The 22,003-nt window shown below is 45.9% G+C and overlaps 7 protein-coding genes across 7 annotated transcripts; 2 read left to right on the forward strand and 5 right to left on the reverse strand.

The window, feature by feature from the left end:
* Positions 1-20: 20 nt before the first annotated feature.
* On the forward strand, positions 21-455 carry CTRU02_207828 (uncharacterized protein; the record flags this gene model as incomplete). The annotated part of the gene is made up of 1 exon (XM_036733404.1): positions 21-455. One exon carries the CDS (start codon positions 21-23, stop codon positions 453-455), a length of 435 nt encoding a protein of 144 aa, XP_036574904.1.
* A 353-nt stretch (positions 456-808) lies between these two features.
* Positions 809-1,804, reverse strand: CTRU02_207829 (uncharacterized protein; the record flags this gene model as incomplete). Its single annotated transcript, XM_036733405.1, has 1 exon — positions 809-1,804. One exon carries the CDS (start codon positions 1,802-1,804, stop codon positions 809-811), a length of 996 nt encoding a protein of 331 aa, XP_036574905.1.
* A 1,750-nt stretch (positions 1,805-3,554) lies between these two features.
* CTRU02_207830 (uncharacterized protein) lies at positions 3,555-4,141 on the reverse strand (the record flags this gene model as incomplete). Its single annotated transcript, XM_036733406.1, has 3 exons — positions 3,555-3,665; positions 3,724-3,920; positions 3,979-4,141. 3 exons carry the CDS (start codon positions 4,139-4,141, stop codon positions 3,555-3,557), a joined length of 471 nt encoding a protein of 156 aa, XP_036574906.1.
* A 1,634-nt stretch (positions 4,142-5,775) lies between these two features.
* On the reverse strand, positions 5,776-7,066 carry CTRU02_207831 (WD domain-containing protein; the record flags this gene model as incomplete). Its single annotated transcript, XM_036733407.1, has 5 exons — positions 5,776-5,945; positions 5,996-6,621; positions 6,674-6,769; positions 6,824-6,863; positions 6,922-7,066. The coding sequence occupies 5 exons, from the start codon at positions 7,064-7,066 to the stop codon at positions 5,776-5,778; spliced, it is 1,077 nt and encodes a 358-aa protein (XP_036574907.1).
* Positions 7,067-8,034: 968 nt separating this feature from the next.
* CTRU02_207832 (polyubiquitin binding protein (doa1 ufd3)) lies at positions 8,035-10,446 on the forward strand (the record flags this gene model as incomplete). Its single annotated transcript, XM_036733408.1, has 3 exons — positions 8,035-8,082; positions 8,141-9,230; positions 9,284-10,446. The coding sequence occupies 3 exons, from the start codon at positions 8,035-8,037 to the stop codon at positions 10,444-10,446; spliced, it is 2,301 nt and encodes a 766-aa protein (XP_036574908.1).
* A 691-nt stretch (positions 10,447-11,137) lies between these two features.
* Positions 11,138-12,005, reverse strand: CTRU02_207833 (protein-like protein 2; the record flags this gene model as incomplete). Its single annotated transcript, XM_070204968.1, has 3 exons — positions 11,138-11,404; positions 11,472-11,803; positions 11,867-12,005. The coding sequence occupies 3 exons, from the start codon at positions 12,003-12,005 to the stop codon at positions 11,138-11,140; spliced, it is 738 nt and encodes a 245-aa protein (XP_070061501.1).
* An 8,607-nt stretch (positions 12,006-20,612) lies between these two features.
* On the reverse strand, positions 20,613-21,770 carry CTRU02_207834 (transposase; the record flags this gene model as incomplete). Its single annotated transcript, XM_070204969.1, has 1 exon — positions 20,613-21,770. The coding sequence occupies one exon, from the start codon at positions 21,768-21,770 to the stop codon at positions 20,613-20,615; it is 1,158 nt and encodes a 385-aa protein (XP_070061502.1).
* Positions 21,771-22,003: the final 233 nt, after the last annotated feature.

A 22,003-nucleotide genomic window follows, 5' to 3' on the forward strand; every position in this document is an offset into this window, starting at 1 on the left:
ACTACGCTCTACGACCTACGATGGTAACACCTCTGCAACCAGAGCAACCTATCCCAGAGGGTCCCGTCAGTTCCATCGTCGAATTCCTTCTGGACAAAGGCGCCGATCCAAATCAAAAGTTGCGCTTTTATGACCACCAAACCCCTTGGGAGCTATTCCTCACGGTTTGCCTCAGCCATAGCATAAAAGGCGATAAATACACCTTGAAGGGAGATGAGGTTTCGAAGACAATGCTTGCCATGATCTGCCATGGTGCTGACACCCATGTAACGAGGGAAAATCGGCACGGCGACAAGATTGGCATACTGGAGGTCGCCCGGGGGCTTGATCTGCCAAAAAGAAGGTTTCGAGAGATTGAGGATGCCCTCAAAGAGAAGGAGAAGTGTCAGGAAGCAGTGTTGTCATCTGGGCTGCTGGGATATGTTGGGACATGGATCTGGGGCACACCAAAATGATTTATGATAGGATTGAGCGTAATAATGCGTGTATTCTGAGAGACTACATGATATTTGTGCGGTGGCAAAAATGTTTTCGTTCCAATAGAGGCCGTTGAACCAAAGGTAGGTAGTCGTTATTTTCAGTCTTAGTAAAGAACTGAGTCAAGTACTAACATCATAAGAAATGGAGGCATGTTTAATTTACTGATGTTATTCATTTCTTATTTTTACTCTTATCTATTGAGTTGTTCTTCGATGCGGTGGCGCGGACATTAGATTCCTCTTCCCACCTTCGATCCTTGTGCTATTGACTCCTGTACCTTTATGCGACTCATAAGAAGGCATTTCTCTGAAAATTTAACTTAAGAGAATCACTTCAACCAAGCCTTGACAAGCTTCTCAAGCCCCTCAGCCATCCAGGGTTCGTCAATCTTGGCATCGTGATCGAATCCATGCTCGCCAGGCCGCACAGCCAAATAGAATGGCAACTCAGGATCCAACTTCTCAATTTTTTCCTTCAACCTTTTGCTTCCAATTACCGGGACAATGGAATCCTCGTTACCGTGCCAGACGAAAACGCCACCACGAGGGAATCGAGCCCCGTCGTCCAGCTTGTCAAACGGAAAGAGGTACCGCTTCTCATTGGGAAACATGTCTTTCGCGAGCCCGTAGTGCGTCAAGGCCAACATCAACAAAGCGCGCTCGAATTTGGGATCCTCGGATACCACAGAGGGGAGCACACCCTCGCGGACCTTCTTGAGGTGTTCCTCAACGACGCTATACGGCACAGTCTCATGACCAAGTGTGGGACCCTGAGCACCGTCCTTGAACTGTGCAGCCTTGAGGTCCAGGCAAGGGTAAGCTGCGACGCTGGCTCTGATTTCGTCTGGGTGGAGAAGGCCGGCCATCAGACTGAGATACCCGCCGGCGCTGTCACCTCCTGTGAGAATTCGCTTGGTGTCGACGCTAACGCGGTTATTGGTTTGCTGCTGAATGAACGATGGCAACTCGGCGTGGATCCACTTCCAGTGATCTTCAATGTCCTCAAGCACGTCGTCCATGGAGGCCTCGGGCACAAGGCGGTAATTGGGGCTCACGATGACAGCGGAGTGGCGCTCTGCCAGCTCAAAGTACCATGGCTGAAAGAAGCTGGGGAAGAGACTGGAAGCCGCGATGAAACCACCACCGTGGTAGCGCAGAATGATTGGCGACGGAGATGAAGATGCTGTCGAGGCCTCCGTCAAGCTCTTGGGGATAAGAACATCTGTGGAGATGGAGTGCCCTGAGACGGTCTTGTATGTGGTCGTCAGGATCGTCAGGTTGGCGAACCTGGACATATCGTTAGGATCAAGCTTCATTTCCGACATTTTGAGCTTGATGTTGAGTTGAGAGAACAAGATTCGGTTTGTAATGTTTTGAAGTTTGTCCTGGTGTAGAGCCTGCGTCGTTATGCTGCTTATATATCGACAGATGTAGGATTGCGTTGAGATACGGCGGGGACGGAGTCGGGTCACTCCGAGTAGCGACGAGCGTTTATGTCCGGACCCAAGGTGGGGTTGAGCGAAGGGAAACAGTGGCTTTGAGACAGTATGTGCCAAGCAATCTGTTACTGTGGACCAGAGCAGTGAGTGCCCTGCGTTCTCAAATGCCGAGAGGAGAGCCGGTGTTGATTACTTCTAAGGTAACTAATATTAAGAGTATAGTGGCACAAAGGATATGCCGTCAAGGTTGTGGTACGGTGTAATCCACAGGGGTTATCATTCTTTAGCTCATGTTTGCTAACAACGCACAATATTGTTGAGAGGGCCCAAATTTGGCATTATGTGTGTCCAGTGATTCAGCAACATGTTATGACTTCTTTACCAGAAAAGAAAACCACAATAGCCAGTTGTCAACTTGTATGACTTTACTATAAATTATACTGCAAAGTCTACCATGACGGCTTCACGTCTTATCGTAGTGTTCATGGATTTCGATATCTTGCCATATTAAGGGTGCTGAGGCGAAGTGTGTAAATGAGCCTGCATCTTCAACTGAGATTACTACTGTTGTTAAGCTTCAGTTTTTACTTCCTCCGATCCGGACCATGCAGGGGTCGATGTCATTGGGGGACTAAGTTAAACCTGAAATGAATAGACATCTTCCCAAATCGAGAGAATGAATGTTGGAAAATCTCTAGAACTTACATCGTGGACGTAGCTTGGACGCAAATCCCTAGCGGAACCCCGGGATTGATGTTGCGAGTCGGTGCTAGTAGCGGCCGATCTTCCGTGATATGGATCCGGATCCTAGCTTCTTAACTCCAGGCCGAAAAGCAGCGCGATCTATTCCCGGGAGCCGATGTGATTGTAGAGCGATGAGATCCATCTCTATGGCCTTCGGCTCGAGTCATTCGACGGCACCTACTTGGTCCATTTACAGAATTGTGCTCCGCTGTTTGGACCAGGAGTGAGAAATCAACCCAATCCTACCTTAAAAAAATTCCGAATAATTGATTTACTGATGACTCACGTCTAACACGCGTGAAGACTACGTAAATTGATTATAGCGAAATACAGCGTAGTGTTGGATAGGTTTTCAAGACTTTACTAGAAGTAGATTATGTTTTATTTACGTTCACTAATCCTCAACAACACCTCAACAAGAAGTTGAGTAAACACCATGACTCAAGCCCCATCGTACGCCCTACGGAGTACTGGCTGGCGTGAGAGAATAGGGCGCGGTCAATGAGAAAATTCATGAATTTCACCAGCGAAGTCACTCAGATGCTCATAAAACGGGTGTAGAATTGTAATATACGTAAAATATCGTGACTGCTGACTGCCTTGGTATCCTAATTTGCAAACGAGCATACAAAACGTTCGGGCTCAAACCAAATCTAGTCTCTCCAATCCCACATCGATCTCTTCATACTTCAAAGATGGACAAACGTCTTGCTTTCCAACGCAATGTTTGTGGTAAAGCTCCTTAACAAAAACATAACAAAAACAAACCCAAGTTGCTCAAAGTTGTTACAAATCTACATGCCAGAAGGAATTAGCACCAGCAACGACCACAATATGACCGGAAAATCGGCTGCCCTTCATACATCAAGAAGGCCGCAGACTTACAATATACTTAATTAATCAAGAAGGCCTGGCTCAGAATGACTGTGTTGTTCAGCTGGGTCGGCACAGTGATAATGTACGCCGTGGTAAGGTATGCATGGCCGCCGCCAATGTTGAAAGTCTGATATTGCAGATAGTCAGCGTACCTCTCTTCCGGTGATCACACTTTGAAGACTTACAAGACGATTTAACCGCCGCACGGGACCACCGATCCCAACCTCATCCGCGAAGAAATCGATACCGTCTTTTGTTGTGCCCCAAATCTTTCCTTCGACGTGCCAGATGGTCCCATTCTCGTAGAACGACGGGTAGACCACGCCGCCCTTGATAGTTGCTTCGAGTGCCCCGGTGATGGCGCCGAAGGCAACGGTGAGCACTGCGTTATGAATTAGATCCGAGACCAATATTGATTGACTGATATACGGGAGTCTTACCGACTTGTTCGCCTCCTTGGATTGCAACCGGTCCGTGGGGTATGGGATTAGCGAAAATTGTGATGTTAAACAACGGCTCGACGTTTGGCGGGGCTTGTAATTCTAAGGCCGTGACTTGAATGATCAGGGCTATTACAGATGATATGAGTGCAAGGAACTTCATGGTTGGTGTTCGGCAGCCTACGGCAAGGCTTAGATTGATAAATGGATACGATATAACTATTAGTAGACGAGAAGTTCAAACGGAGGAAAGATGGCTAAGGCTTCTTTTAATAGTATCCCGAAATTGTTGTAGTAATGTATCAATCCGATCGCATATTGTGTCTTATAGCAAACGATGTAAACCACGTTCACGGTTATCCAACGTACATTCCACAGAGCAAGACTTGGCATGGAACTGGAGTTAGGCTGGTACAAGCTGGTATCGACTCATTTGCTCGTAGGAACGGCCGACACAGGTACTCATGCCATCAAGCCAGCCACCGAGACTTCCTCAAATGGACATTTGATGCATAGCAAACAGCCGAAGCCGTTCGAATTCCCGTTAGGATCGCGAGGAGCGTTCCCAACACGTGGGTAGGCATGTAACTGCTTACCGTCTTCTTGTGAGACACAAGTTCCCAAGGTTATTGACTGTCTTACTGGCTGTTTTCGTAGTTTGACACGCCGCCACCTAAATTAAACGGTGGCTACCTTACCATGGATGCGGAAATTACGTTCAGCTGCTATCATGCAAGTAGATCAACATCCATCTCCCGTTGGAAAGAAAACGGCGGGCATCGGGAACAGATATTGAACAAAGGAATCCCATGAACGTGTCCAGTCTTTCACTTCCGTCCTTTTGTCTCAACTAGGATGTTTGGATGGACCGAAGATTGTAGAACAAAGTCCGGTACAAGCTACTTCGTCGTTGGCGGAGAGATGAATAATACTAGCTGCCGGTCTCTGCATTCCTGGGCTGCATTCCTAGGAAGGTGCTGTAGTCAGTGTGGCTGCTAATACATGGCTGGACATGGGAGGCAATGAAGGGAACAGTGAGTCCATGATGGGCCCATGAGGCGCTGGAGTAGGTATTGTGTTGTTCCCAGGCGACCTTCATTGTGTTTGCTGAGGGCGTGGTATCAGGCGAAAGAGCAAAGAGAACGAAATCTCAAAGATTCACTGCGAGAGTTGCATCATTTTACCACGGCATGAAGTAGTAAAAACGATGAAGGCATGATTCACTGTAGAAAGACTGCCTCCCACCCAATTTGCGAGGGAGAACTTTGTAACTATACGTCCAAGATGTTTAATTGCTTAGATACGATGATACTAGTCTACTCTTACATCACCAAGGCACCGCAGTGGACTTAGGATACTCCAATTTTGGCAACGTGTATTCAGATATCAACCGCCATTGATGGTTATCATCTAGCCTGGCCGCATCCGCAATAACCTGTTGCAAACTCTAGCACTACATGTATTCTACTCACGCACATTCTAGCCTGACGAGAGATCCAGCGGCAAGCGGAACGTCTCAGGTTCCAGGCGTAACCCCGCGCACTCAGTTCAGTCGGTATGAGCGACATGGCGACGGCTCATCTGTGCGGACAACTCAGTCTCCGCATCATGATTGTCGGTCGCGGAGGCGAGGAAGCATCGCATGAGCTGATGAGAAACCGCCGGTGTTTCGGTGATTGAGTTGTTGCTCATATGCGAGTTTCCATCCAAGTGCGAGGCCGACGAGACTCGGCTGCTTGGGGGAGTGTACATCTCATTGGCTTCGCTCTGTGACACCACGCTGGAGTCAGTGCTCTTCTAGTCCACATTTCGCTCAGCGTTGGTAGCACCGCCACGCCAGAGGCCGTAGAAGCCGTCGCAGTTCTTCCACAACTTGATGGTGCCGTCCTCAGAGCTGGTGGCATAGAGCTTGCCATCGGGGGAAAAGGTGATGGACCAGATAGGACCGTGGTGACCCTTGATGGTTTCTGAAACCGCGTTAGTAGGGCCTCCACTCGATCTCTCATTATCGACTTACCAATCTCGCTGCCGTCATCCCAGCGGCAAACGCGGCCCCAGGTACCGGGCTCCTCTCCGACGACAATCTTGCGTCCCTTAAGGTCCAGACCCACGCTAGCAACACCGTGCTTCAGCTCAATGCGCTTGAGCTCGTCCATGGCCTGTGGGCCTCCCCAGAAGTAGACCGACTTGCCAGCGGCGACAGCCAGAACAGGAAGACCACCGCCGATATCGCCAGGAGAGGTGAACTCGGGAGCCAGGGAAACCAGCTCGCAAGACTTGATCTCGCCGTCGAGAACCTCCTGTCGGATGACATTGCGCGTGGGAAGGTCGAACCAGCGAATGGTGTTGTCAGAGGCGGTAACAATGGTGTTGGGGTCCTTGGTCCAGGCAATAAACTTGATGGAACCCGTATGGGTGCCCTCGCCAATCTCGAAACCGGCCGAGGCCTGCACCATGATAGGGGAACCAGCAGCAGCGTTCGGGTCGGGGGCAAAGTCGCTCAGGTCGAAGACTCGGAGCTTCTTCTCCATTCCTCCAGTCGCAATGAGTTCGGAGTTATCGGGGGGGTAGGCAACGGCGCGAACAATGTGGTTATGCTGGAGGGTATAGAGGACCTCGCCGCTGTGGGTGTCCCAGACCTTGCTGTGGCTTGTCAGTAAACTCGGTTGTATAATAAATGTTAGACAAGGCTTACGCGGTGAAGTCGGCGGAGGCGGTAGCCGCGTTGGAGGCATCGGGACTCAGTCTGGCCTGCCAGACGGCACCCTTGTGACCGATAAAGGTTCCGATCCTGTCGTTGTCAAGTCAGCGGTGCGATTGGGATCGTCAGAACTCTATGACGTACCAGTCACCAGTGATACCGTCGCGCAACATAGGATTTCCATCTGCGACAGGGTTAGCAGAGCCCTGGTCGCAGCGTCGAGGACCTCATCGCAAGCTTACCCTTGCAGGCGGAGATCATGTAGTACTGCTCTCCCTTCTCCAGGGAAGAGAAGCAGACGTGGGGAACAGGCCGAGAGTGACCGTGGCAAGTCAAAGGAACATATTGACGCGAGGTCTCGGCGTTGGGAACAGGCGTAGTAGCCATGATGTCGGTATTTGGCAAAAGGGGTTTCGAAGCTATTCGTTGTCGCAACGTGTGCGCTGGAAGGGGGGGGGGGAGGGGTATCAAACGGAGATTGACGCGGGGCCAATGGCAGAGATGAGGATATTTCAAGTCAAAAGGTTAGAGACCGAGTAAAAAGAGAGACAGTCAATACAGCCGTAACGTCGTGAATGTTCGTGGAGGATGCGATGAGTCGTCAACAGAATGGGCTCTGACAGCGCAGCAAAAAAGCAGAAGCAGAAGCTGAAGCAAAAAATCGGGAATTGGGCGCGCAGAGCTGCGAGACAAGAGAAGTCAGAAGAGGCAAATGAGAACAGCGCAAAGGAAAATAATAGTGGGGTTCCTTCCGACTCGGATCAGGGCCGATTGTGGTTCTGGAAAGGAAAGATCCAATGGACCCCTGAAACCGCGGTGCTGCTTTCCTTTTCAGCACTGAGATCACGGTTTCCCAGAGGACAGAGTTGACCCCGCGTCGAGGGGATGTGGCTTGAAAGGAGGCACTAGTGGCTCTGTTTGCATAAGGCTGATTTGATTGGTTCAAGATGAGATGAAACCACGTGCTTTGATAAGCAAATCGCCAGCTGTGGCTGATGCTTAAACGCCTTACCTTTCCCGGAAAGGAAGTCAATGGAAGCAGTAAAGTGGCAGGGATGGAGCTGGTGATTGCCCGGGGGACACCTGCACCACCTATCCCCCCCCAAAATGGCCCCTCCCCGCTTGTACTATGTATCCTTTTACCCCCTCCCCTTGTGGCGCAGTGGAGCTTCAGTGTTCCCGCTTCTATCGTCATCGGCCAACTGCCTTCAGTACCTACACTACCTAGCACCAGCAGCACCACAAACCATAACAACGGTCTTCTCTCCTCCGGAACATCAACCGAGGTGTGAGCTGTCTACACCTGGCCCTTTCTTCCCTCATCTTTTCCCTCATACATCACAATTTTGACAGCTATGGCCGACTTCAAGCTCTCCGCCCAGCTGTCTGGCCACGACTCCGACGTAAGTTTATGGAGCTTTGCTGTCCAGTTCCGCTGCTAATGAATTATGTAATGAACAGGTCAAGGCCGTCAGCTTCCCAGCTTCCCATACCATCTTGTCTGCCTCGCGTGATGGCAGTGTACGAGTCTGGCGTCAGACTTCCGATTCTCCCCCCTCCTTCGAAGCTACCGTCTCAAGTCAGACCTCCGAATTCGTCAACTCCGTCACATATCTTCCTCCTTCCGAATCCTACCCGGATGGCCTCATCGCCTCTGGCGGCAAGGATACCATTGTCGAGATCCGTCAACCACAGTCAAGTCCGGGCGATCATGCCGAGAGGCTGTTGATTGGCCACTCCCAGAACGTCTGCAGTCTGGACGTCTCTCCCAAGGGGACATACATCGTGTCGGGTGGCTGGGACTCTCAGGCCATTGTATGGAGTACCAGCAAGTGGGAGCCTGAGATTCGCCTCAGTGGTCACGAGAAGAGTGTCTGGTCTGTTCTTGCCCTGGACGAAGAGACAGTAGTCACCGGATGCGCGGATACAAGTATCCGCATATACAACCTCCGCACTGCTGTCGCCGGTGACGCCGAACCCCGCTCTACCATTTACACTCCCGAAGTCGTCCGCGCTCTATGCAAAGTTCCCAAGGGCCACCCCAGTGGCGCTGATATCGCGAGCGCGAGCAACGATGGCATCATCCGCCTGTGGAAGCTTAACGGCCAGCAGGTTGGCGAGCTCCACGGCCACGAGAGCTTCATCTACGCCTTGACAAGCTTGCCTTCAGGTGAATTAGTCAGCTCAGGCGAAGACCGTACCGTACGTGTATGGAAGGGCAACGACTGCGTCCAGACCATCACACATCCTGCCATCTCAGTATGGACTGTGGCAGCGAACCCAGAGAACGGTGATATTGTGTCGGGAGCGAGTGACGGTGTTGCGCGTGTCTTTACCCGCAGCAACGAGCGGGCAGCAAGCGCCCAGGCTATTTCTGACTTTGAGGAGTCTGTCAAGGCATCCTCCATTCCTCAACAACAGCTTCCGTCCATCAACAAGGAGGAGCTGCCTGGCCCAGAGTTCCTCCAGACTAAGTCTGGCACCAAGGAGGGTCAGGTGCAGATGATTAACCAGGGCAATGGCAACATTACCGCTCACCAGTGGTCAGCAAGTATGTGGTCCCAACGCAAGCACTTGGCTGCTCTTCCTGCTAACCTTTTACAGGCCAACAGCAATGGATTAACATTGGCACCGTCGTCGATTCGGCTGGAAGCAGCGGCAAGAAAACGGAGTACAACGGCAAATCCTACGACTACGTGTTCGACGTTGATATCGAGGACGGCAAGCCTCCCCTGAAGCTGCCCTACAACCTTTCTCAGAACCCCTACGATGCCGCGACAAAATTCCTGAACGACAACGAGCTCCCCATCAGCTACCTAGATAACGTGGCAAACTTCATTACCCAAAATACACAAGGCGCGACTCTTGGCCAGTCTGCGCCGGCCACTTCGGACCCGTACGGAACGGAATCAAGATACCGCCCCGGCGAGTCGGAGTTGAGGCCAAAGGTGCTGCCACAAGCCCACTATTTGAACATTACGGCCGGCAAGTACGAGGCCATGATCAACAAGATCCTCGCCATCAACGCGAATATGATCTCCTCTGGCCGCAAGGACGCCGCTTTGAATCCTTCCGAGCAGAACACTTTGAAGGCCGTTAAGGAGGCCATCGAGAATTCGAAGCCTGTCGAGCAGGCAGGTATTGATATCGCCGTTAAGATTGTGACTCTCTGGCCCTACTCAGATCGCCTTGCTGGCCTGGACCTGCTGCGATGCGTTGCCCCTTCGCCGTTTGCTGCCGAGTTTTCGGGATCGGAGGGTTCAATCCTTCAGGTCGCCATTTCGAGTGCTTTGAACGCCCCTGACGGTGCCACGCCAAACGAGAATTCGGTCATGATGGCCCTGCGTACTGTTGCTAACATCTTCGGCTCCCCCAAGGGCGAAGCATTAGCGGCGAAAGAGGCTGACACCGCCGCATTACTTCTGGAGAGAGTACTCGGCTTATCTGGCGGTGCAGCCATTGGCCGGTTCAACCGCAACATTCTAATTGCAGCGACCACAATCCTCGTCAACTACGCCGCCTATGCGAACAAGGAACGGACGTCGGCCCAATCGAAGCGTTTTATTACCGCACTTGGAAAGATACTTTCGGAGCAGACCGATTCCGAGGTTATCTACCGGGCACTTGTTGCATTGGGAACATTTGCTTCTGTGAGTAAGGCGGAGATCAAGTCGCTCGGAGGTGAGGGCTGGATCAAATCCGCCGTGGACAAGGTGTCGGAGGTGCGTGTGAAGGAGGTGGGCAGGGAGGCTATTCAGCAATTGTGATGAGAAATAGGTGCAGCGAATGGTTTTGGTAATTAGGATAAGCAAGCACGAGGTCGGAGGGTGACGGCCGTGTGATGTGACGGTGCCCGCGCTTGCTGAGGCCGCGGCGAAAAGCCGGCAGGGGAAATGCAAACTTGCGACGCAGCATGAGTAATTAAGAAACAGCTAGCTTTAGAACGCGTTTTAGAGCGTGATGAAACCGCTCCCAGGAGATTCAAGTGTTCAGTTGGTTGCCTTGCTTCGTTGGAGGTAGTGCATGTCCATTCGAGTGTTTCGAAGTAAATGTAATGATGTCTCCGTGTAAAGCTTGTGCTCGACACTCCTCCTCACCGGTATTCAAAAGTCACACATTGAATGACAAGATGTTTATTCAGTCCGCTAAGCGGATTATATGATGCTCCAGCATCTTGGAGTAGAACGAATTTCGTGACATATGGGGTAACTGACACCCGCTGCCGCCATCATCGTTTGATAGGTAAGAAATGTAGAAATAGGATAAGGGCTTTTGCCTCCGTAGATGATAAGAAGACTCCAAACGCCATCTTTATGCCCAAATAATACAATAATTTCCCCGAGGTATAATCCCATTTCTCCAAAAACAGAAGAAAGAATGATGATAATCATCAAGCCAGCCCCAACTCTTCATTTCACATCGCGTCAGTGTTCAATTCCGGTTTCGGTTCAGCTCCGTTCACAGCATGATCCAGAGTCCTCCGAGGACGAAAGGAACCCAGCTGAACACGGCCCAGGCGGACTGCGGCCGCTTGCCCGCGTACCAGAACGTGACGGTCTGCTCGGCGTCCGAGGTCGCCGCCGCCTGCTCGATGGTCTGGCCGGATGCGCGGGTGGTGATGGTGTAGACGTCCGCCATGCCGATGTCGACCGAGTTGAAGCAGTTTGTCTCGTTCACCTTTTCGATCTTGGGGTCTCCTGGCTCGGCGAATTCAATGTCGACGCACTATATCCGGCTGGTGTTAGTTGTGATTCCCTCGAGCAAGATGTGAATGGGTTGGAAAAAAGCTTACAGAGTACAGAGCGGCGCCGTGCATTGCGAGCTCGACGATTTGGATCGTCGCGTGGTCGCCGGGCTTTACCGTCGTGTTCACGGGCAGCGGGATCTGGGTGAGGCAGACGGTGCCCGGGAACGGGTTCTTGCTGGGGCCGAGGATCTGGAAGACGGGGACCATGGGGTTGGACATGTTGGCCGGTCCGCCGTCGGGGCCGTCGGTGCCGAAGCCCATGTTGACGTACATGAAGGCCGAGGCGTGGCCCTGGAACCAGCCGGGTTGGAAGGCTACGGTGCCGCCTGATGTCGGCCAGTAGGTCCTGTTCTTGGTGACGCCCATGCCGCCGCCTGCTGATTGTTAGTTTCTGTGTCGAGAGAACGGGGTTTGAAGATGTGGAGGCGGAGAGGACATACATGGGTAGCTCCATTGCATTCCATAGGGAAATGTCTCGTTGGTGATGAGGTTGTTGCCGCGCCAGCCCGGGTAGGAGATGACAATGTGCGCAGAGGCCGTCGCCGCAAGGACGAGGGCTGATAGTGTTGAGAAGAGCATTTTTGTCGATTAGTCTAGGTGTTTTGCGAGTCTCTGTCGAGTTGCCTTTTCCTTCACAGGTATTCAAATCTCTCTTCGTCTGTTGCGACCTGTTCCCGTCACACAGCTGTGCGATATGTCTGAGCTGACCCCGCCTTCTTGTTTGCTGGGTGGTTGGTTTGTTGTCTGTCCACGAGACAACTTTCCCTCTCTATATGTCGACCTCTGTCGGTTTCAACGATGGTGATCTCGTCGCAAAGATATTACAACTTCTCTCAAGGAAAAAATAACCTGCACTAGCAAAAGGAGAGAAGAGGAGTCTGGAAGAGGGCGGTCTTACAGGCTATTATCTGGCCCTGGGAAGCGGTCTCCAGCCGCCGCACATGGAGCCATTTTGCCATTTTGCATGCGCACTTGCAGCCATCCAATCGAGCTTCACCAAGGCACTCTCGGAGGTCGAGGTGAGCTGGGGGGTGGGTGCACACCGGGAGGAGAGTGGAAAGAATGCCCGTTCTGAGTGGCACGGAACCAGTGAAGACGGCGGGAAGATGTGCCTTGGACTGCAGATCGACCCCTGTCGCTCACTTACTGAAGAGCAAACCAATGGACGACGGCAGCGCTGAGCGAGTCGCTAGACAGAGGGGGCGGGAGACCAATGAGGTGTCATATCACATTGATGGGAGAGGTGCCTCTCGACCGTGAGTGGTTGGGGCGAGCAGGGATGAGGAAGCGTGTAAGCGCCGGGTTGCTGCAGGTCGGGCAGACGATGCTACCATACAACCATACCCATCGTCCAGTTCCCATTATCCATAGTCCATCCCCAGCATTTGCTGAGCTGCAAGCTGCAAGCGGGGGTAGCCGGCTGGCCGAGGGGGGAGGCAAACATCCAAAAATCAAGGCGAGGCCTTGAAATCGGGGGTCCCTGTTGATGGGGGCCGGACGGGATGGCGGCGATGCAGGATTCGATCTCGGGCTATCGCAGATGATTTCAAGCCTCACGTCGTGCGATTCACTCTCGTGATGATTCCATAACTTGTCGAGCGGCGTCTACTTTGACTGATGTGATTCAACGTAATAGACGTGATGGCGGCACGTTTGGTCCCCTTTGGCGCTTGTGATGATGGGGACAACTGCCGAGGGAGGTAAGCTGACGGCGCAGCATCCGGAATTTGGCTCTCGCTGATCAACGGCCGCCTCGTAGGCCTCTAGTCCCCTTGCCACTCAGAGGTAGTGTAATGTCCCGATCGGATGGATTACTTTATGCCGTTCTAATGGCCCGAGAGAACCGGCTGGGTCGAAGCTGAGAAGGCCAACCGTTGTGCCACATTGTGTCTCACTCACAAGGCCAATCTCGAAAGGCAAAAAGCCTGTTAAAGGAGGTGAAGATTCCGAAATATTGAAGATTACATTATCAAGGTGGTATCGAGAGAACGTCGCCTGCATTGGTCTGGTTCTATTCTGGTTCTGAGTTACCAACCGTGTTGGCTGGTGCGAAGCAACAGTGAGATTTTAGGCGTACGACCTTCTGACAGCAGCTGGCGAGCTCTCCTCAGTGTCGCTTATGTAATGCCACCGTCCACCGCCTTTGACTCAAAATCCAAGAAGAGCAGGCGGTGGCAATTTCTGCCGGTCAAAACTTATCTAACCAAAGCTCTACGTCTTTCCGACTAACAAGCTCCTGTCGAGACTCTACTCATACTAAAGTAGTATTGAGGTGTCGCTCAACTTTGAGACAGGTTTCTTACCGATGGTCTGGCAGATTAATAGCTCAGTTTGAAGCCCTCACAACCTACCTTATTAAATGCCCGTTCCGCTCAAACGGTGCCATCCAGTATCTCCGCGCCAGCCGTCTTTGATGACGATGACAATGCTCGTTCGCTGGATCCTAGACACCGCGGTAGCAGCGCTCCAGCCGGATGCTACAGAAATGACTGGGAAAGAGTGGGCACTATCCGCCACCTTCCCGCACCACAGTTCTGACGACAGGTTAGCTATCGCAGATCCACATAAAGGTGCTTTCGGCTCCGGAAGGTTGACGACGTGTAAAGAAAACTTAAAAATAAATAATATTCAACACCTCCTTGTATCTAAAACTAAGACATCCTGCACATATTCCAACATGAAGCTGTTGTTTGTTTACCATAATCCTGTATTAAGGCCATCATTATCTCCCCACGAGCATTCTCTTTGTGGGCGAAACCAGCACAGAACGCTCAGAATGGGGAAAAGTGGTGTTGTTGGTTGAAGAACTAACTAACTGGCTAGAGGGCTGTAGAGGCTAGCTAAGACCAGTGGTAGCGGCCGTCAGCCCACGTGACGGGCCGGCGAGGCCTGCCACCCACACCCCCTCTCAGACTCCTTAGCGAAAAAGCAGTAGAATAATAGGAAATATAGGAAAAGTCCTAAATCCTCTAAATCCGAGGAGTTCTCAACTATTAGAAAACTTGGTTAATTACCGGTTAGACCTAGCTAATAGGAGGCTGTAAAATCCTCCGAATCCCGAAGTCTTAATATTAATAGTCCTATAGTCTCCAAACCCCCTTCTTAATCCAATCCCTCCGCTATACCTAATAAACAAACGAATTCCTTATATTTAACCGTAACTAGTAGCTTCGTAAGTCTATTAGCAGCTATATTAGCGTTTTTAATAAGTCGGAGTTTAATGCTTTTCGTAGTATAAACCTCCTATATAATCTATTTATATCGGATGTCGATATAGTAGGTTCGTACCTTGTTAAGTAGGTTTATAACGTTATTATAGCCGTTAGTATTATTAGTAAATATAATAGTAAGCATAGTAATAGGTTTGCTAAGTAGTTAGGAAAAGTAACGTCTAATCTACTTTATAATAATTACTATAGGTATAAGATTAATAAATTTAGCCTTTATAATACTTAAAGTTACGAAAGTCTATTTTTTTAACTTCTAAGTAATTAGCATACTAGTAAGGAAGATAATATAACTATTTATTAAGACTTATAATAGCTTATTATTAGTAAAAAAGGTATCTATAATAGTATAAAGCCTTAACTTATTAATCGTAAGGATGCTTCTAAGTATAATACTAAGATAAATAATACTTTTAAAATATCGGAATAAGTACTTAATAGTATAAAGATAAGTCTTAGAAGGCTTTAAATTTGCTTATAATAATTTACTAATAATATAAGCTATATTAATATAAGTTCTAGCTATTAGGAAGTTAAGGCAGCTAGTCTATTCGATATAAAGTTGCTATTCGTTAAGTAAGTACTTATTCTTATCCTAAGTAATAAGTAGATCGTTAGTAGTTACTATAAGCGTCTTAATAATACTTAAACTATTAAAGTCGAATTATTAAAGTATTACTTTTATATACTTAGCTTAGGAAACGAAAATCTTACTAACAGCTTTATCGCGTTCAATCTAAAAACCGAGAAAATCGGTAGCCTTGCTAAGGTTTTTAAAAAAACAAACCTTTTTAAAAAGACGATAAACTTCTATTATAACTTACTTATTAAAAGTAGTAATAATATTATTATTAATATATATAAGTATATATATTTTAATCTTATAATTAATAAAGAGATAGACCTCCTTATTAATAATAGTAAAGCTAATTCGTTTTATTTCGCTTTTAATAAGATAAAACTACTAAAGTAATAATTTTCTTAAGCTATAAAGTACTTTATATAGTAACTATACCTTATTATCTTTAATAGTATAGCTAGTAGGAGGCTAGACGTATACCTTAACCTTTTCTAAAATCAAGGCGGCTAAGAAGGTAGTATCGAAATTATATACTTCGTATTTAAAATCGAGAAGTATAATAACTACGAAGAAAAGTTAGGTAGTAGTAGTAAAGGCAACTATAGTATAAACCTTTTATAATAACTAATTACTTTTCTTATAATTTCTATAAACTATATATTAAGCTTTATAACGTATAATTTCGTTATTTTTATTAGTTTTAATATTATATACCTACTTACTAAGCAAGACTTTAGTATTACGTAGTAAGTAAATAACTTCGTAAACCCCCTTTTTTATAAATTAAGTTATCTCTCGTTTAAAGGCTTACTCCTACTTAGGCTATTATAAGCTTTTTTACGCCTTGCGGTAAGACTTCGGAATCGCTACGCCGTTAAGTAAGACTTTCGAAAAGGTAGTAGTAGAAAGCATACTAAAAGAGAATTAATAAGAAGTTAATAAAGCTAGAATATTAGCAGATAGAAAAGTCTTCTTAGTATAAAAGCATACGCTACTAGCGGCTTAGTAGTAACTAGGTAGTTGCTAGGCTAAGGCGTAGCAAGGTCGAAAAGACTTTACTAGTTAACTTATTACTTCCTTAATAATTATAGAGAAGGAATTAAGGTCTTAGTAATTAGTTTCTATTATTTCTATAAAAGCGACGAATTTATTATTATTTAATTCGTTAGTAATGCTATTATAAGGTATAATAATAGTCTTTAATAGGTTTTTTAATAATAAAGATATAAGATATTGTTGGAACGGTAGGTAGGAATCTCGTAGATAGTACGATATCCTTATAACAGGGTATTAGAGTAAGGGAACTTGTACTTATGAAGTAGGGCTTTAATAGTAAAGAATGTATAGGCTTATATTGAAGCTGAGTTGGTTGAGAAACTAATAGCTAGCTAAGGGAGAGAATTAGGCTAGTTATATAGTAGTATAACGTCGCCTATAATAGCTAATATAGGAAGCTATAAGCTAGGTTTAGTATACGTAAGTATATACGTCAACTAGCTTATAAAGCAGCTTATAAATCAGACTAGAATCTTCTTTAACTAAATAGACTTTTAGATAAGGTTAAAGAGAGTATTCCATAGGGATCTGAATGTCATATGTTTAAACTAGCAAGCAGCCATTCTTAGCTAGTTACTTTTGTAAGTCCTACTAAGTCTTAGATAAGACTAAATAGGATAAATAAGTAAAATAGAAGTATAATATACTTATACTTCTAACACCCCCTCTTTTATACTATTTAGTAGAAAAGATAAAAGGGTAATTCTAGTTAATACTAGAAGAAGGATCTAAACCTATAAGTTTAATAAACTTAATAAAGTTAGGTCTAGATAGAGGCTTAGTTAACCCGTCAGCCGGCATACTAGTAGAAGGAATATAGGATATAGAGATATTTCCTTTTTCTACTTCTTGCCTAGTATAATAATAGTATATCGCCGTGTGTTTTGTTCGATTATGATATTCTGGGTTATAGGCTAGGTTTAGGGCTCCGTTATTATCGGTTTTGATTGGTATCGGCTTATAGTTAAAGCCTAGTTCAGATAGGAGACCTTGAAGCCAAATAGCCTCTCGTATAGCCTCTTGAATGCCGTTAAATTCAGCCTCAGTTGTAGAGAGGGCTATAGTTGATTGTTTCTTAGATTTCCAGCTAATAGGGCCACCGTTTAAAGTAAATAAGTAGCCGCTAGTTGATTTCCTAGTAGTAGGGCAATTAGCCCAGCTGGAATCCGTATAGCCTATTAATTCAGGCTGTTGAATATTCGATTTAGACTTATAGTTAATACTAAAGTCTTTTGTAGTTGAAAGGTACTGAATTATACCTATAACTGCCTTTAATAGCGGTTGAGTAGGATTATGAAGAAACCGGCTAATAAAGGAAACACTAAAGGCTAAATCAACCCTAGTCATATACATAGTGTAAATCAAAGAGCCAACTAGATGTTGATATAGTTTTAATAGCTCTTTAGAGGGTTGATAGTTAGGGTTATTCTGCCCTAAGTCTTGCTTTAGAATTCCGGGAGATATAGGGATATCTGAGCCTTTGAGGTGTTTAAAGTTGTTGTTTTCTAGGATTTGTTGAATATAGTGGCTTTAAGAGATTTGTAAAGACCCATTAGGTCTATCTCTAGTGATCTTGAGACCTAGAAAATAGCTGATTTCGCCTAGATCCTTAATTTCAACGAATTTAGAAACCAATAACTTAAGCTTCTTTATTTCGTTAAGATTCTTAGCGAATATAATAAAATCGTCGACGTGGGTTACTATGATAATAGGATTGTCCTTATTATTATTATAGTAGGTTGCCTCGTCGGATTTAAGAGGTTGTAGGCCTAGTTGTTTAAATATAGCCTTAACCTTAAGTTGCCACTGTCGAGGGCTCTGTTTTAGGCCGTATAGGGCTTTTTCTAGCTTTAGAACCTGATTACTAGTAGGATTATATCCTATAGTGTTTTGTTTAGGGTTCTGTTTAAAGAATTCAGCTAGAGGAATATTAGAGGGATCTAAATAGATATCTTCCTCTAATTCGCCGTTTAAAAAAGCTCCTATGATATCAATATGATGAATTTCCCAATCGTAATAGGCGGCAAGGGCAAATAAAACCCTATAAGTTGTAGGGTTAGACCCTATAGCGAAAGTCTGGAAATAATCGATTCCGTAACGTTGTTCAAAGCCTCTAGCCACAAGGCGGGCTTTATATTTATCGATTTTTCCATTAGGTAATAATTTCCGCTTAAATACCCATCTAGCCGTTATAGGCTGGGTTGAGGCTAACTTAGAATTTATAGCCTTAAAGGTGCCTTTAGAGATAAGTTGGGAAATCTCTTGATATATAGCTTTAAGCCATTTGTCTTTTTCAGGGCTTTTAAGAACCTGTTTAATAGTAGACGGTTCCTTAGTATAGTAACTAGAAAAGAGATAGTGAATAATATAGTTATTCTCTTTAATAGTTATATATTCCTCCTTGTTCTTAATAGAAGGAAGCCTGATTTCGATTTTGTTTTTAAAGTCTTTAGAGACTATAACGTCTTTAGAGACGTCTTTAGAGGGTATAACTTCTTTAGCTTCTTTAACGTCTTTAGAGACGTCTTTAGAAATACTAGAAGTAATGGATTTAGAGGAATCTTGAGCCTCTTGTTCCCCCTCTCTTATAGTATTTCGTATAAAACGAATATGAGTAGCCCTTATGATTCGTGATTTATAAGGCTTAGTAGGGCAGTATATAATATGAATATTCGTTGCCTCTGTATAGAGGTATATGCCCTCTTGAGTATAGGTATAAACCTTATTCGATTTGACTTGTTTTTCCTTAGGATAATATATATAGACCGAATCTCCTATGTTATATAAGGAAGATAAATCAGGTCGATTATCCTTATTAGGAAATATATAGTTGAAAAATGCCTCGTATGGTGTAATAGGGAGTCTTGAAGTAGCTGTATAGTTTAATAACTTAATAACAGCTTTAAAGACTTCATCCCATAGAAATAGAGGTAGTTTTAAAGCTAGTAATATAGTTCTAGCCTTTTCAACTATGATTCGATTTGCTCGTTCAGCTATACCGTTTTGTTCTGGCGTGTATGCAGTAGTAAGCTCTATAACTATCCCTTTAGGTTTAGTATAGGCTTCTAATTCGCTTATAGCGAATTCAGTACCATTATCAATTCGTAATGACTTAGGGTACTGGTTATACTGCGTATAATAATATTCTAGCTTATTTTGTACAAGAGATAAGATTTTATCCTTAGTAGGACTGAAATCTATATCTCTATAGCTAGTATAATCGTCAGTATATGGGATAGCGTAGATATTCCCAGCTATAGTAGAAGGCGTAATCTTAATCGTATCGATACATAGTCGATCGAGAGGTTTAGTAGCCCTGTTATAGTTAACTATAGACTGTTGTCTAGTTAACTTAGCTTTCTCACAGCTAGGGCACTGTAAATCGTCCTTTTTAAGCTGGTTGATAGGAATCCCCTTAGTTATCTTAGCTGTCTTATATAGGTAAGAGTAACTAGGATGTCCTAATTTGTTATGCCAATCCATAGTAGGATTAGTAGGGTTATTACCCTTAAGATTAGGGTTATTTTGACCCTTTAGACCCTTAGGGTTAGGGTTACCTTGTAATTCCTCAAAAGCCATATAGTTAGAGGCTTCAGAATCGGAAAGTTCATCGATTCTAGAGGATAAATCAACCTCGTTATAATTAGAGGTAGTAGACTTTTTAGTCTTATTAGTTGAGGAGGACTTATTCGTCTTCTTATTCCTCAAACTATGAATATCAGGTTCTAATTTTCCATATATAGATAGGAAAAATCCCCTTTTAGGGATATTTAAGGCAGCAAAGGCTTTGTGAGACGGGGTATATAAATAATTCCCGTTAATATAGCCTCCTGAGAGATAGTGCCTTAGACCTGAAATAGTATTTATAGGGAAATCCGGTATATATAAGGCTTGTTCAAGCCTAATAGTTGACCTTTGACCTTTAAAGTAGAGCGGTAGGTCTATAGTACCTTGGCCCTTAGGTTTTATAGGTCCAGCGCCTGTTTTGACTTCTGGGAGGTTGTCTTTAGAAGTATAGGCTGTAAAGAATTCTCTACTGTTAGCTATGTGAACAGTAGAACCGGAATCATACAGCCACCAGTTCTTAGGACTAGAACTAGAACTAGGGCTATTAGGCCTCTTATTAAAGTAACTAGCATCAATCCCACTATAATATTCTAAATTATAGAAAGAGTAGGAGTTGCTAGGAGGCTGTTGGTTTTCCCTTTTATTATTGCCTTTAAAGGCATTAGGTCTATAACGTCGCACACCCACTTCTCGCACACCCCCACATTTCGCACACCCATAAATTGGGTCATCATGAGGTATTCATCAACTTCATAACTATAAGTCTGATTCGTCTCCTGCAACTGTGATACTATCGCCAGTTTTAATAGGTAATTCAGGCTCGCTAGATTCATCTGAGCTATCCTCAATTTCGCCAGCCTCAATTTGGGCTTTGTGAATTGCCTCAATGTTGGCAAACTTCGAATTTGGGCTCATTTGGACCTTACGCCGCTTCCGTACCATTCCAGCCTCAACTTCTGCTTCCAACATTGCAATCTTCTTCTCTGCTGTAGCCAATTGATAGTCCTTTTCATCAAATCCCCTTTGAACCTTCCGAAACAACAGTCGCTGCGTTTGCTGATCTTTATCCAACTTGCTGAATAAGCTAAGTTGATCATATAGATCAACTGTCTTCTTGGGCGTTGACCAGGCTACTATGGATGTAGCAGATGCCCAGTTTTCGTCTTTTCCACCATCAGAGGCCCTCATAGGCGTAGAATAGCCTGGCTTTGAGGGCTTGGAAGCATTCTCAAGCAGTAGAGGGCTCATGAGCGGTCGAGCTATCGAAATGGGCCATAGTCCTGTTGCTTTCCAGCCGCTTCTGATATTCTTGCTTGAAAATGCCATCTGGCGTGCTTTTCCATAGCAGGTAAGAAAGTTCCGTTTGCCTACAACTGTAGAATCGTTGTGTTGAATGAGGTATCCAAGCTCTTTTTGATAGGTCGCCTTGAGAGGCCCAAAGACTGCTTGGTCTAGAGGTTGGAGAACGTGGGATGTATGTGGCGGTAGGAAAAGGAGATATATCTTGTGTTTATAACAGAGATACATAAATTCTGTTGTTTCATGACTGCCATGACCGTCTAGGATCAATAGTCTCTGCTCAGAGGGATGATCAGGCTTAGTCAGAGGGATAAAGATGTTCTCAAGCCATTCCACAGCTGTAGAGTCTGAAGTCCAGCCATTCTCAGTTGCTGTGAACTTCCAACCACTGTAAATATCACGTTTATGGATATCAAGAGGAAACCATTGTTGTTGAACCGATTTCCCTCGATAAATAACAAGTGGAGGAAGCGCCTGACCAGTTGCAGAGACACACTCAAGCATAGTTGTCCAAGCCCGAGACCCAGGCTGTTTTTTTCGCATTGATGAGCTTTCTGATGATCCCAGTACTAAGCCATTTGATCCTCTGCCTTCTAGGATACCAGTTTCATCCATGTTATAGCGATGATGTGGTTTGATCGCCTTGATCTCTGGAAGGGCGAGTTGTTGAAACCATTGCCTGATTACATTAGTTGAGGCCCCATTGACACGCTTAGAATCGATGGCTCTAGCTCTATGAACCTTGATTGATGGATTTCTCTTAATAAAGAACTGAATCCAGTTTCTCCCAAGTGGCTGGGTAGTGCCTCTGATGTCTAGGATTCGCTGGGCAAATTCCTTGAGTTGTT

Source organism: Colletotrichum truncatum (genome assembly GCF_014235925.2).
Source record: "Colletotrichum truncatum strain CMES1059 chromosome Unknown Contig_0004, whole genome shotgun sequence".
NCBI lineage: Eukaryota > Fungi > Ascomycota > Sordariomycetes > Glomerellales > Glomerellaceae > Colletotrichum > Colletotrichum truncatum.